Genomic DNA, 16705 nt, shown 5'->3' on the forward strand with positions numbered 1-16705 from the left:
TTTTAAAACATTTAAAAATAAAAAAATTAATAACGTTCTAAAATATACTTATCATGCTAACAATTTATACTGTACTAGTTTGTCATAGCATAAATCAGTTAGAGACTACAAAGAATGCTAGGAGTTACTGTTCATTCTAAGCAGCAAACTGTTTCAAAGGCTCTAACATTAAACAGGTTCCAAATGAAATCATCCAAAATTTTCTATACCTTAAAGGTCTGACAAGGATACAAGTATCTGAGAAATCTAGCAGTGTAAATTCTTTATACAATATAACAATTTTTTAAAAACCGGCCTATTTTTGGTTTTCTAAATGAAGCTAAAAACATAAAGACCACAAACATGATTACCATTTGCTCATATTTAATGGCATCCTTTTCAGCAATCTGAGCTGCCCTTTCTTTATTCATATAAGCTGCTTTTAATTTCTTCTCCAATTCTCTGAGCTCAATGCTGTTAAAAAAAAAAAAAAAAGAAAAATTTAAATTTTAGGACCATAAGAGAATTAAGTCTCACAGAAAACTGACTATATTTTTAATTTTCTCAAAGACAGACTATAGCTGGTATTATTTTAGATCCACAGGAGAGATAAGCTAATTTATTACATTTAATGGATGCTTTAGGGCATTAGGGCTCAAATTTTCTGGTTGAGGAGGACTGCTCTCTTCTGTTACATTCATCTGTTTATCCTATGCCTATACAAAACTATCTCAACTATTGTAGATTATATTGTCTTTATATTTTAGAGAAGTCTCTAATTTTGGTTGTCTTCTTAAAGACTGTCTCAGCCATCTTGGTACTTTGTATTTCCATATATTACACATTGTTTAGAATCAGTTTGTCAAACTTCACAATAAACAAAACTGGCTGGGACTGCACTGAATTCATAAACCAATTTGGGGAGTATTGACATCTTTATGTTACTGAGTCTTCAATTCAATAAACACAGTATATCCTTCCAATTATTTAGGTTTTAAAAAAGTCTATCAATAATGGTTTGTATTTGTGCTTTATTCTGGTATAGTAGTTTTATATCTTTCATTAGTTTTTTTTATATTCTTATACAGATGATCATTTTTCAAATTTCATTTTCTAATTGTTACTGATTTATAGAAATATAATCTTTACATATTGACTTCATATTCAACACTTAAATTTACTTATTCTTATTTATCTGTAGATTCTTTTGGATCTTTTATATATACAATCATATCATCTGTGAATAATAAAAGTTTTATTACTTTATTGCCAATCCCAGCACCTTTCATTTCTTTTTCTTGCCTTATTGCACTGGTTAGTATGTCTAATACAATGATTAACAGAAATTGTTATAGTCCAGGCATCCCTATCATCTTCTCAATGTCAGAGGGAAAGTGTTTAACATTTTGCCATTAAGTATAATGTTGCTGTAAATTCCTTTTTATTCCTAATTTGCTAAACTTTTTTAAAAATTATCAAGTGATTGATTCATATCAACTGGCTTTTTGTACTCATATGATTCTGTTCATAGAATGAATTACATTTATTGATTTTTTAAAATGTTAAACCAATCTTACATTCCTAGAATAAGTTAAATTTGGTTGGGGTGTATTATCTTTCTTATATACTACTGGATTTTATATTGACTAATATAGCATTTCAGATTATATTAATAGCAGCTGAATGCATGAGAAAGATTAGTCTATAATTTTCTTATAATATCCTATTCAGGTACTGATCTGATTAAAATAAATTGGGAAGTGTTCTTTTTCTGCTCTGAAGAACTATGTAATATGTAAGATTGGTGTTAATTCTTCCTGAATATCTGATAAAATTCATGTAGCCCTATAGGTTTCTTCATACACAAGGTTTAAATTATAAATGTAATATCTTTAAAAGTTATAGGAACACTTAGGTTTCTATTGCTTCTTGTGCCAATCTGTTTGGTAAAAATGTGCTTTCTAGGAGTTTATCTATTTCATCTAAATCTTCAAATTTATTTGTATAAAACTGTTCACAATATCCTAATCTGAGCTATTAAATGTTTGTATAATTTATAGTAGTATCCCATTATCCATTTCTAAAATTGGTTATTAGTGCATTCGCTTTTATTCTTTATCATTCCTGCCAAGGGGTTATCAATTTTATTAGCATTTTTAAGGCACAATTCTTGGCTATGTTTATTCTCCTTTATGTTTATATTTTAACTCACTCATTTCAAGTGATCTTTATTATTGCCTTTCTCCTACGTTCTTTTTATAATCATTTCGGATGGGACTTTGCTGTTTGTTTTCCAATAATTCCAGATAGAGCCTTCTTTTCTGATACAATTAATTATTTCATATTAAAAACTGCCCTTGAGGAACAGCTTTAGCTACATTACACAAGTTTTGGGGGTTTTTAAATCCTATAACTTTTTTATTGTGGTAAAATATATATATAACAAACCATATTTAAGTATACAATTCAGTGGTGTTAATTACATTCACAATGTTCTGCAACCATCAACATTAAACTTTTTCATCGCCCCAAACAGAAATGCTGTACCCGTGAAGCAATAACTTCCCATTCCTTCCTCCCTAAACCCTGGTAATTTCTAATCTACTTTTTGTCTCTATAAATTTGCCTATTTCAGATGTTTCACATAAGTGGAATTATACAATATTTGTCCTTTTGTGTCTGGCTTACTTTTGTTAGCATGTTTTTAAAGTTCATTCATATTGTAGCATGTATCAGAACTTCATTCCTTTTTATAAAAGAATGATAGCCCATTGTATGTGCATACTCCCTTTTGTTTATCCACTCATCTGTTGATGAACACTCAGGTTGTTTCCACCTTTTGCCTATTGTAAATAATGCTGCACTGACAACTGGCATACGAGTATCCGTTTGAGTCCCAGTATTCAATTCTTTTGTATATATACCTAGGAGTAGAATTGCTGGGTCATACGGTAATTCCATGTTTTAACTATTTCCTACAGTGCCTGTATCATTTTACATTCCTACCAGCAATGTCTCAGAGCTCCAGTTTCTCCACTTTCTTGCAAACACTTGTTATTTTCCACTGTTTTTATTAAACTAGTCTATTAGGTGTGAAATGGTATCTTGTGGTTTTGATTTGCATTTCCCTAATGACAAATAATGGCAAGTTATCTTTTTGTGTTCTTACTTGCCCACTGCACATCTTCTTTGGAGAAATGTCTAAGTTTTTTGCCCATTTTTGAATTAGGTTGTTTTTTGTTGTTGTTGACTTGTAGGAGTTCTTTACATATTCTAGATTTTAAATCTTTATCAGATACAATTTGTTCTTCTGGCCTAAATGAATTCTGAGCTAGGTGAAACAAAGATGAGTGCCCTCTGTCAGTCCTTCAGGTAGCCCCAAGGTAGGTTAGAACAGACATACATAACAATTTGTGAATAAGGTCTTCTTTGCTCCTCCTGAACCAGGGATCAGGGTCCCATATCGGGAATAGGGGCTGCTGGCCTCTAAGCTGGGAGGGGATGGGGCAAGGGCAAGTGAAAACACCACAATGCTTTCCTACTATTTTTAGCTTGCCTTTTCCTTGATTCAGCATTTGCTTGGTTGCTGTAAATCTTTTGGTGTTGTCTAGAATTCTTAAAAATTGGTTCTGACAGTTTCTGTTTGTTTTCTGATGTTTCTGGTGGGGGAAATGGGGAGGGGGACATATAGGAGTTTGGAGCTGCCTACTCTGCTATTTTGCTAATGTCAGTCTAATCCTACAACTTTCACTGTTGGTATTTTTACTGTCATTCAGTTAAAAGTACTTTTGATTACAGACCCCAACTTAACAATTTTTCAGCTTTATAAAGGTGCAAAAGCCTTATGCATTTAATACATTCCTCGACTTACAACGGGATTATGTCCCAATTAAATTTAAAATACTGTAAATTGACTTACAATATTCTCAGCTTATAATGGGCTTTTCAGGATGTCACTCCATCATAAGTCAAGGAGCATCTGTACTTTTTAACCCAAGGGTTATTTAGAAGTACATTTTTAAATATTTAAGCATACAAAGATTGTCTAATTTTTTTGTTGTTGTTTGTTGTTACTGACATCTAGTTTAATTCCACTAGAGCCAGAGAACATACTATGTGTGAATTAAATCCTCTGAAAATCTGTTGACACTTTTATTCTGACACAACATATTTTCTATTTTAGCAAATGGTTCAAATATGTTTACTGTAACTACAAATATAATTGGGTTTAAATTTACAAGCTTAGTATCTTCTTTCTATTTGTCCTCCCTGTTCTATGTTCTCTTTTCTCCCCTTTTTGCTTCTGTGTTGGGGGACCCCAACGCCACTCCCAGCTTAGGACTTAGAAGGACTCTCACTAGAAGGACTTATGGGACTCAGCATACAGTCATATTCGTGGCTATGATTTACTACAATGAAAGAATACAGAGCAAAATTGGCAAAGGAAAAAGGTACATAAGCTAAAATATGCAGGAAACCAAGTGCAAGCTTCCAACAATCCTCTTCCAGTGAAGTCACACAGGGTATGCTATTATGGCCTGTGTGAAATGTGTCTACTAGGGAAGCTCATTATACATTCAGTGCCCAGGGTTTTTACTGGGGGCTAGTCACTTAGGCATCCTCTGCCTAGCATGTACCAATATCCCAGACTCCCAGAAGGAAAACAGGTGTTCAGCACAAACTATACTGTTTTCACAGTTTAAGCTCAGTGAGTCACTCTTAGCAGTTAAGGTGGTGGGAAGCTTCTCAAAATCTAAGTTTCCCAATGTCAGCCAAAGACTAAACTTGCAAGCAAGACTTTATAAGGATACCAGTCTAAAGTCTGCTATGTTATCTCTTTTCTACACAGCCTCTTTGGGAGTCATCATTTCCTATTATCACATTTTCTCTTCTATTAATTTGTCAGTTGTATACATTCTTTTCAAAATTTTTATTATAGAGATTAGCATGCTTCGTTTCAAGTCTAATAAATTTGTCCATTATTATTTACTAGAAAATAAAAGATTCTTGACTTTAACTTCATTTATTTACTTCTTATCTCACTTTTGTTATTTTTTTAACAATTTACACATTTTAAACTCCAAAAGACATTTTAAGAAATGTTTTAAATATTTAGATTTCACCTAAATTTGCTACACATTTACCTCCTGCAGTTCTGAAATTAAGCTTGGGATCAATTTTCATCTTCTACCTAAGGAAAACTGTTAGTATTTCCTTTAGTGCAGGATTGTTGGTGATCAATCTTCTCTTTTTGTCTGAAAATGTTATTTTATGCTTATTTTTTAACCATCTCATCTATTTCATTTTATGCTTATTTTTTATCCGTCTCATCTATTTTGTTTTATGAATTACCAGCTTATCAGTCCAAAACATAACTGTATTGGCATCAGCAAGGAAATGATGATAGCATTAGTAGGGAAAACTGTCTCTATCTCTTCTTTGAGCTGGTTTTTGCAGAATTTAAATACAAAATATATATGGGGTACTTGTTTTTGCTTTCATAAAGCTATGTGTTAACTATGTAATAAATCTATTTAATTAATTGTGCAATTAATTATAATTATTGATTAAAGGATTCCTAAAAATAAGCAGTGAGTTTCCTAACTCCAGTTAAACACAACGCAAAAATTAAATTGTCTTTTAAGTATTTTCTTGGATTATAAAATCATGTGTTCAGAAATCAATTAACAAAAAGAATCTTATGATTTCTGAACTGAAATATTTTCAAAATAAACTTCAAGGATTTTAAAAATTTACCATGCATTTTAAAAATCAATTTCTCTTAAAGAACCTAATCTTAATATAGGTGATTTTGAATTACTTAGGATACATTTTAAGCACCACAGGAAACAGTTCCCTGAATTTAGACATGCCAATTTGCAGATAAATACACCGATTTGAAAAATGGTCCATTTCTGCATGTCAGTGAAAATTTTAGCATGGCTTATGCATAAAACAAAAAAAACTCTTAGCAATTTTGACACTGCTGGGAGGCATCATTCTCAATCTGAAAGAGTACTAAACTGAATAACTTTTGTCTTAAGTTTGAAGAAAATTTTCACAAGGTATAGAATTTTGAATGAGCTGTAATTTTCCTTTGGTTCTTTAAATCTATTATCTTCTAGTTTCCACTGTTTCTATTCAAAATTCAGTAATAGTTCTTATTGTTGCTTCTTTGAAAGTAATAGTCTGTTTTGTCTGGCTGCTTTTATTATTTTCTATATTGTCAGATTCCAAAAGTTTGACTACAATGAGTACTAGGTATAGTTTTCATTGTTTACTTTGTGGCTTTATGTCTTTTATCATTTTTGCAAAATTCTTGGCCAGTATCTCATCAAATAATACTTTTGTATCATTCTTTTCCACTTCTGCTACCAGGAATAAAATTGTACATCTGTTAGAACTTTCCACCATAGTCCATATCTCAAATTTTCAGTTCTCCTCTGTATATTTCTATCGTTTTATCTCTCCATGTTTTATTCCTATTTTTCACCAACCTGTTCACAAATTTTCCATTCATCTATGTCTAATAAAACTAATTAAATTCTGTATTATTGAAGTAAAACACTCACTAAAGTGCACAAATCTTAAGTGTACAGCTTGTAGAATGCTATTGAACACACTGCCATCAGCCAAGCTTATCAGCCAAGCTCTGCTTCACTTAACTTTCAGCCATACTTTTGGAATCAGCAGAAACCTCCACGGGAAATTCAGCTACGAATGCCAGGCTCACCATTCTGGTTTCCTTCCTCTCCCAGATTTTAATTTTACACCTTCTCTAGACCTTCTTTTCTGAGAGGGAACATTTCTCTGAATTACCTAGTCTGCTATTGCTAGAAGTGAAAAGCTCCTCTATTTAACTCTTATTATCAGTGAATTAGACAAAGACATGATGAAATATTTATTCCATCTTCAGATGACATACAACTATGAGTGACAGCTAATGATGACTGGAGAATTAGGGTCTCCAAAAAGATTTAATAGTTTGTGACTAGAACAACAGGCAGATTTAGCAGTAGTTCGATATTTTTTTCTAAAGATCAGTAATCTCTTAGAGAATCTGATTAAAGTTGTGGAGCCAGAAAAATACACATGGGTACATTTGCCAAATATATAATTTAACAAGGTTCAAAACCCCTGAAGCTCATCTATGGTACCTATAATATTCTACAGACATCCTGCTCAATTAAGATGTAACAACTATCAAAGTAAATTTCCCATATATTAAACTACACAAGTACAGAATGGGCATTTACTTGGCCTGAGTTTTGATGAACAGCGTGACACAGCTGCCCCTGTAATTTGATCTTAGGCAAGATTAAGAAACATTTTAGAACAAAGTGATTAATAGTACTACCATTTGGAGTACTTAGCAGTCTACCCTGGAGTATTACACATAATTTTGGGGACAATATTTTGTTAAGGAACACTAATACTCTAAACTATATCTATAGAAGAAACTAGGATAGTGAATAAACTTGAAGCCACGATGCGTAAGAAACAACTGAAGGAACTAGAGATATTTAACTCACAGAAGAAAACATTTAGTGGGTTCATGTATATGAAAGGACATCCTAAAGAAGATAGATGTATGGAAATTATAGGGGAATTAATTTTAAAATAGGGGGGAAAAGATTATTTAACATTAAGGCTAAATGAAAAAATAAGTTCCTATGGCATTTACTAGAGGTGTTGAAACACAGGCTGAAGAGCTACCTTCCAGAAATACCGTAGGAAATTTATGTAGGGGTGTAAAATTAAATTAGTTATCACTAAGGTTTCTATTAAGACTAGGATTCCACAAATCTATTTTTTTATAAGAGGTCATTTAAAAGTTTACGTTTAAAGAGCAGAGGAATTGATATTTGTCACTGTAAATATTAATACTTCTTTGAATACAACTTCATTTCTCAAATGAGTATTTATAGGACTTAAAGCAATAAGTATTTCCAGGCAAAATATTACCCAAGTGCAATGATATAAACAAAGAAATTTCACTTTCAGGTGCTAAGAATTACATAGAAGTTTAAAGATAAAAACTAAATAAAGTTATAGAAACCAAGATACCTGTTTTCTCTTACTTGTTGCCTCATCTTTTCATCCTTTAGATTTTCGTGTTTTAGTTTTGCCAATTCCATAGCCAGTTTTTCTTCTTGTTCAAGCTGGAGTTCTCGCAATCTCTTGTTTTCTTCTGCCTGAATAGAAAAGATTAACTTTAGTTATTTGTCTTCCAGAATCAGATTTTTTTCCAACAAGGCTGAATTTATTTTATAACAGAAAACCATTATAAATGCCTTAAGACCAATGATCAACTATTCATGTTTTATTTTAAAATATAAACTATTGTTTCAATAATACTTTTTCAAACATTTTATCATGGAAAATTTCAAATATCAACGATAGTAAAAAGAATATTAAAATATACCTTTAGGTACCCATCACCCATCTTTTAAAAAAATTATCAACATTCTGCCAATCTTTTTACTCTACCTTCCATTCCACTTTTTTCCTTGTTCTCTTTTTACTAGAGTATTTTAAAACAAATTCTAGACATGTCATTACCATGTAAATAATTCAGTATGAATCTCAACCTGATCAGAATTTTTTATATAACAATCATGCTATTAACGTATCTAATTAGCAATAACTTCTTAGCAACATGTAAATACCCTGTTCATAATTAAGTTTCCCCAATGTCTCAAAGATGCTTTTTTTAGTTGGTTTGTTCAAATCAAAATTCAAACAAGTTTCACATATTGCATCTAGTTATTATTTATCTTAAGTCTCTTTATATTCTATCATGGTCACCTCCAACTCCCGCTATACACACATTTTTTTTTCCCAAGCCATTTATATGTTGTAGAAATTAGAACATACGTCTCATAGAATGTTCCACATTCTGCATTTGACTGATTGCTTCCCCAGGATATAACTTAACTTGTTTTCTGTTTATATTTCCTGTAAAATGGTAGAAAAGATCTAAAGGCTTGATTAAATTCTGTATTTAAGAATATGAAAAGATGTTCAACATCATTAGCCATCAGGAAATGCAAATTAAAGGTACAACGAGATATCACTACATACCTACTGGATTGGCTAAAATAAAAAACAATGATGATACCAGATGCTGGTGAGAAACACTCTTATATTGTTGAGTAGGAATGTAAAATGTTACAGCCACTCTAGAAATCAGTTTGGTAGTTTGTTATAAAGCTAACATGCAATTACTATACAACTCAACAATTGTACTCTTAAGGATTTATCCCAGGGAAATGAAAATTTATGTTTATTTAAAAACACCCAAATGTTTACAGCAAATTTATTCATAATAGCAACACTGTAAATACTCCAAACATGCTTCATCATGTGTATAGTCAAATAAACTGTGACACATCTATACTATGGAATACTACTTAGCAATAAAAAGGAATGAAGCAATAAAAAATAATATAAAGCTGGCCATTAGTGTTTCATGCCTGTAATCCCAGCACTTTGTGAGGCTGAGGCAGGAGGATTGCTTGAGGCCAGGAGTTTGAGACCAGCCTGGACAACATAGGGAGACCTCCTCTCTACAAAAAAATTTTAAAAATTAGCCAGGCATGGTGGTGCACACCTGTAGTCCCAGCTATTCAGGAGGCTGATGCAGGAGGACTGCTTGAGCCCAAGGGTTCAGGGCTGCAGTGAGCTACAATCACACCATTGCTCTCCAGCCTGGGCAACAGAGCAAGACCCTGTCTCAAAAAAAAAAAAAAGAATACGAGCAACAACTTGGATAAATCTCCAGGAATTATGCTCAGTGAAAAAAGTCAATCTCAAAAGGTTACACATTGTTTGATGTCATTTATATAACATTCTTGGAAGATGTTCTTTTTTAAAAATTGAAATATAATTCACGTAGTATAAAATTCATCTTTCACAACTCACAACAGTGATTTTGCATATTCACAATGTTGTGGAACCACCACTACTATGTAGTTCTAGAACTTTAAAAAAATACTTTATTTTTTGCAGTTTTGGGTTCACAGCAAAATTGAGCAGACAGTGCAGAGTTCCCATATATCCATAGTTTCCACACATGCACAGCCTCTCCAATTATTAGCCTCCCCCACTATCAACCTTCCCCATTAGAGTGGTACATTGTTACAATCAATAAGCCTACATTTACATTACATGAACCTACACATCATTATCACTCAAAATTCATAGTTTACATTAGGGTTCACTCTTGGTGTTATACATTCTATTTGTTTTGACAAATGCATAATGACATATATCTACCATAATAGTATCATACAGATACTATCCTAAAAATCCTTTGTGCTCTGTTGACTCAACTCTTCCACCCCTAATCTCTGAGAACTACTGATCTTTACTATTTCCATAGTTTTGCCTTTCCTAGACTATCACATAGTTGGAATTATACAGAATGTAGCCATTTTGGCCTGGTTTCTTTCACTTAGTAATATGCATTTAAGGTTCCTCCACATTTTTTCATGGCTTGATAGCTTATTTCATTTTAGCAGTGAATGACAAACATTGTCTGGATGGACCACAGTTTATTTATCAATTCACCTACTGAAGGACATCTTGGTTGCTTCCAAGTTTTGGCATTTATGAATAAAGCTGACATATATTATATGTTTTTATATATGCTACAGATATATATAGATGATTGTGTGTACGCTATATAGAGAAGATCTGTGTGCATGTTTTTGTGTGGACATAAAATTTCAACATCCCAGAATACTTTTTTCACCCCAAAAGAAACCTATACCTATACAAAAGAAACCTATGTTAGTAGTAACTCACCATCCTCTCACCTTTACCCCTAGACCCTGACACCCACAAATCTACTTTCTGTCTCTATGGATTTACCTATTCTTGATATTTCATGTAAATGAAATAATACAATATGTGGCCTTTTGTATATGGCTTCTTTTACTTAGCATCATGTTTTCAAGGCTCATCCATGTTGTAGCATGTATCAGTAATTCATTCCTTTCTATAGCTATATAATGTTCCATTGCATAGATATAACACATTTTCTACTTTTGGGGGATCATGAATAATGCTGCTATGGACATTTGTGTATAAGTTTTTATATATAGACATGTTTTTAATTCTTTGGGATATATGCTTAGGAGCAGAACTGCTGAGTAATATAGGAACTATTATGTTTAAATTTTTGAGGAACTATCAAAATGTTCTCCACAGTCACTACACCATCTTACATTTCCACCAGCAATGTACAAGGGTTTTTTTTTTACATTCACCACATCTTTGCCAACATTTATTTTTTGTTTTTGTTTTATTTTTTATTATAGCAATCCTCATGGGTCTGACGTGGTATCTCATTGTGGTTTTGATTTGCATTCCCTTAATAATTAATGATGTTGAACATCTTTTTTGTGTTCATTGCTCATTTATATATCTTCTTTGGAGAAATGGTTATTGAAATCCTTTGGGCTTTTTTTTTTTTGCCTTTTTATTGTTGACTTGTATATATAACATCTTTGAAATGACAAAATTATAGAAATAAAGAAGAGATTAGTGGTTACTTGGCTTAGGGATGGGTAGAGATAGACAGGAAAGAGATGGATATACTTATAGAACTATTCTATGTCTTGACTGTGGTGTCTTATGTATAAGCCTACCCATGTGACAAATTGTATAGAACTAAACACACATATGCAAGCACAAAATGGGAAATCTAAACAAGATTGGTAAACTGAATCACTGTCAATATTTTGTTTAAGATACCATACTATAGTTTTGCAAGATGTTGCCATTAGGAGGCAACAGGTACAGGGTATATAGAATCACTGTGCATTATTTCTTACAACTGCATATGAATCTATACTTATCTCAAGAAAATTTTTAATTAAAAAAAGCAAGTGCTGGTGAGTACACAAAGCAACTGGAATTCTCATACATTACTTGAGGAAAAGCAAAATAGTCCAGTAACTTTAGAAAATGGTTCGATAGTTTCTTACAAAATGAAACATACCACTACCACATGACTCTGCCATCCTACTCCCAGATATCTACCCAAGGGGAATGAAAATTCATGTCCACACATGAGTCTGTATTCAAATGTTTATGGCAGCTTTAGTCATAATCACCAAAAACTGGAAACAACCCTGATTTTCTTCAGCCTGTGAATGGATAAACAAACTGGTACAACCATACAATGGAATACTACTATACTATTCCACAATTAAAAGTATCAATTCATGCAACAACATGGAATCCTAAGCTTGTTTTGCTAAATAAAAGAAACCAGACCCAAAAGGCAACATATTGTATAATTCAATTTATACAACATTGTGGAAAAGGCAAAACTATTGGAATGAAAAGAAATAAATGGTTTCCAGGGATTGGGACAGGGAGGGGTTGACTATAAAGGGGCAGCATGAGGGGATTTGGGCTTGACAGAATTGTTTTGCATGACAGTGTGATGGCAGAAAATGTATGCATTTGTCAAAAATCCATAAAACTATACATCACAAGGAATACATTTTTTTTTTTCCGAGATAGGGTTTGGCTCTGTTGCCCAGGCTAGACTGCAGTAACACGATCATAGCTCGCTGTAACCTCAAACTCCTGGGCTCAAGCAATCCTCTTGCCTCAGCCTCCCAGGTAGCTAGGACTACAGGTGTGCGCCACTGTGTCCAGCTAATTTTGTAATTTTTTATACAGACAAGGTCTTGCTATATTGCCCAGGGTGATCTCGAACTCTTGGCCTTGAGTGATCCTCCTGCCTCAGCCTCCCAAAGTGCTGGGATTACACGTGTGAGCCACCACACCCTGCCCAGAATGCATTCTATAATATGCAAATTTAAGAAGTAATCAACGAGTACATCCGCACCCTGCACTACTACTCAGCAGTAAAAAGGAATGAACTATTGATACACACAACATGGATGAATCTCCAAGGCATTTTGCTGAGTGAAAAAAGCCTATTCAGATCACAAGACATGATTCCACATATGTATGGAATCACACACATGAGTACACTTATAAAACATTCTTGAAATGACAGAATTATAGAGATGAGAAAAAATTAGTGATTGCCAGACAGAATGGAGGTTGAAAAGAGTGGGTATTACTAAAATGGGGTAGTTAGTATGAGTAAGATCTTAGTGGTAATGGAACAGTTTGGTATCTTGATTGAGGTGGTGGTTACACAAATCTACACATGATAAAATAACAGATGTATACACACCTATTGTTCCAATGTCATTTTTCAGGGTTTGATAGTGTACTACAGTTATGTAAGATACAACTGTTGGGAAAAACTGGCCAATGGTAGTTAACCTCCCCATACCATCTTTGTAACCTCCTGAGAATCTATAATTTTTTCAACATTAAAACCTTTTGACAGTAAAAAGGGGCACCTTTAATTCAGATCTCAGTTTCTATATATTATTCTCCAATACAAGGAACCAAGTCTCCTTGGAGAAATGGTTGATTCCAAAGTAAGGAAAGAACAAGCTGAGTCCAGAACATCTTATGGTGCCAGAGCAAGTAAACACTTAAAAAAAAAAAAAAAAAAAAAAGGTGGGAGACTGTCAGAAGGGCACAGAAGAAAAACAACCTGAGTTTCCAATGGCCAAAACTGGAACAACCTGAACAACGTAATAAATAACAATAGTACTGGATTATAACCAAAAGAAAAAAAAAAATCAAGGAATCCATATTGATTATATAAATAAATAATAAATATGTGGGAGAAGGGACAACTCTTACAGAAGAATTCCAATTAATAAATGAAGAAGGAATGAGACAAATAGAAAATTACCATTAGAACTCCATAGTAATAATTGCTAAAAGCAACATTCACCAATAAATGCTAATATTAGTGGAGTAAAATTTAAACAGAAACAGGATATTCACATAGTCTCAAAGTACCTCCTTCAATGTATTTAGTAATTACAAAGTGAAAAACAGTAACTTTACAGAGGAAAATCCTGGTAGATACCCCCTTAACTAGTGTTCAAGGTTAGTATCAAGGATAACATACTGAGATTATCTCTCCCCTGATAAGATGCATGAAAAGAGCATTAAGGTCTCCAATCAGTTAACTTTGGGTTAGTCAGGAAAGGAGATTCTCTTGGGTGAGCCTAACCTAATCAGGTGAGCCTTAAAAATGACAAGGAGCACCTAAAATCACTGCCCAGGGAACCTTAGGGAAGCAAACTGCCATGTGGCAGGGAATGTTAGTGACCCACGGGAGATGAGGGCCTCAGTCCTGCAACTGTAAGAAAATTAATTCTGCTGACAACTTAAATAAATTTAGAAGAGCACCTGAACTTCAAATGAGAATGCATGTCAGCCAATGCCTTGATTTCAGCCTGGTGAGACCAAGCAGAGAACCCAGCTACACCACACCTAGATTTCTGACGTGCAGAAACTGTGAGATAATAAATGCATGTTGTTTTAAGCTGCTTGCTGTAGTGATTTGTTATGCAGCAATAGAAAACTATTAATACCACAACAACTGAACTGTACTCTTCAAAACTGTCAAGGTCATGAAAGGGAAAAATGAAAAACTCTCACAGACCAAAAGAGACAAAGATTGGAGGAGACTAAGGAGACAACGACAACTAAATGCAATTTGTAATCCTGAAACAACAAAAAGACATTAGTGGAAAAATTGATGAAAACTAAATAAATCCCAAAGTTTAGTTAACAGTATTATATCAAACCTAATTTCACTTTGATAACTTTTCCATGATTTTCACCTTTCTATGTAAGATGTTAAGAAGTCAGGTGAAGGGTATACAAGAATCCTCTACACTATCTTTACAACTCTCCTATAAATCTAAACTTATTTCAAAATAAAAAGTTAAACATACTTCTAAGTTTTGTCCACTGAAAAGACCAGGAAGCAATGATAACCCAAGAATAAAGAGTATACCTAGTACCCAAGTTGTCTCTAGATATTATTTCCACTAAATCACAATAGGGCTCCTCACCACAATGGCTGATTCCAGGTGTATGGCAAGATATATACTAGATGAGCCTTGTATTAGTCAGGATTCTCCAGAGAAAGTGATTATGGAGGTAGGCAAGCCCGAAGATCTGCAGGGTGAGTTGGCAAACTAAAGAGCCAATATGGTTTAGTTCCAGTCTGAATCCAAACGCCAAGAACCAGTAGAACTGATGGTGGGGCTCCTATCCAAAGGCCAGCAGGCTCAAGACCCAGGAAAAGCCAACATTTCAGTTTGAGTACAAAGACAGGAAAAACGCAGATGTTTCAATTTAAAGGCAGTCAGGCAGGAAGAATTGTCTCTTATTGAAGGAAAGGTCACCTTTTTGTTCTATCCAGGCCTTCAACTGATAGGATGAGGCTCATCCACATTATGAGGGCAATCTGCTTTACTCAGTCTACTGATTTAAATGCTAATCTCATCCAAAAACACTCTCACAGAAACAACCAGAATGTTTTCTCAAATAACTAGGCACCCCATGGCCCAGTCAAGTTGACATATCAAACCATCACAAGCCTGGAACAATTTGTTTTAACAGAAAGCAAGGAAGGTATCAAAAATTAAGGAAGTCTTGTCAAAAGGGCACAAAAGCAATATAAAAAGTCATCCAGTGGCCAAGAATAGGATAATTTTGTGCATCAAAAAGAAAATTAATTTAAACACATGAAGATCCATAATGATATTTTTAAAAAGAGGAAAAAGTCAAAAACTAAAGAAAATTTAAAAAACCACAACAAAGGCAGACACCAATGGAAGTAAGCAGGGTACACTCTGTACTCTGAAAATTATCTATTTATCTCCCTTTCCCGTAAGGACAATAATCCTAGTTGATGAGGAAAAGTTCTTTACACAGGAATTTCAGCTAATTAAATGTGAAAGGAATAATGGAATTAAAAAATCAGTGTTTTGCAACCCCTAATGAAAGAAAAGATTCTTTTGTGAAATCACAGATGAAAATTTGAAGGAAACCTTTACAGTGGAGGAACTAGGCTGTCTCACTAAACCCAATGATCAACACTGGCATCATTCAAAGTGAAACAACCAGACCTCATGTGTCCCCTGATGTGACACAACGACAAGGACAGCATCACCTATGGAGTATTCTTTCCAAAAAAAATTGGACCTCAATCTAATCACATTATTTAGGGTTAAGTCCCATTTACAGGAAATATAAGGGATGGGGGAACAAATTAAAGGAACCATAAAAAAGCAAACAGATAAATTCAGAATGTGGGATATTCTATAAAACAACTGGTCTACTTTCTTTTAACAAGTTAAAAACATGAAGTCAGAAAAACAAAGGATGAAGTAGGGGTTGTTTTACATTGACATTTAACAGACATAATCAAATATACTGTATAAACTTTGTTTGGATCCCAGTTAAAACAAACCAATTATAAAAGATTTCTGACACAACCACAGAAACTTGTTTATGGCATGGGTGAGGTAATGGCATTATGGTACTCCTTGTAAGAAAACATCCATATTTTACTAGATGCATACTGAAGTATGCAGGACAGAGTTAGTAGGATATTTGGGATTTTCTTTTTTTTTTTTTTTTGAGACAGAGTCTCACTCTATTGCCCTGGCTAGAGTGAGTGCCGTGGCATCAGCCTAGCTCACAGCAACCTCAATTTCCTGGACTCAAGCGATCCTACTGCCTCAGCCTCCCGAGTAGCTGGGACTACAGGCATGAGCCACCATGCCCAGCTAATTTTTTCTATATATTTTTA

At 33.7% G+C, this 16705-nt stretch overlaps 1 protein-coding gene across 1 annotated transcript in view; it reads right to left on the reverse strand.

Annotated features, from left to right (window-relative positions):
* The window catches only part of MNS1 (meiosis-specific nuclear structural 1), a 34441-nt gene that overhangs the window by 15248 nt on the left and 2488 nt on the right, over nucleotides 1–16705 (reverse strand). The window contains exons 3-4 of the mRNA XM_012658034.1: nucleotides 8047–8174; nucleotides 351–453 (exon numbers count right to left, since the gene is read on the reverse strand). Coding sequence (XP_012513488.1) covers nucleotides 351–453; nucleotides 8047–8174 — 231 coding nt within the window. The remainder of the gene's footprint in view (nucleotides 1–350; nucleotides 454–8046; nucleotides 8175–16705) is intronic.

The sequence above is a fragment of the Propithecus coquereli genome, unplaced genomic scaffold (assembly GCF_000956105.1).
Source record: "Propithecus coquereli isolate 6110/MARCELLA unplaced genomic scaffold, Pcoq_1.0 Scaffold57, whole genome shotgun sequence".
Taxonomy (NCBI): Eukaryota; Metazoa; Chordata; class Mammalia; order Primates; family Indriidae; genus Propithecus; species Propithecus coquereli.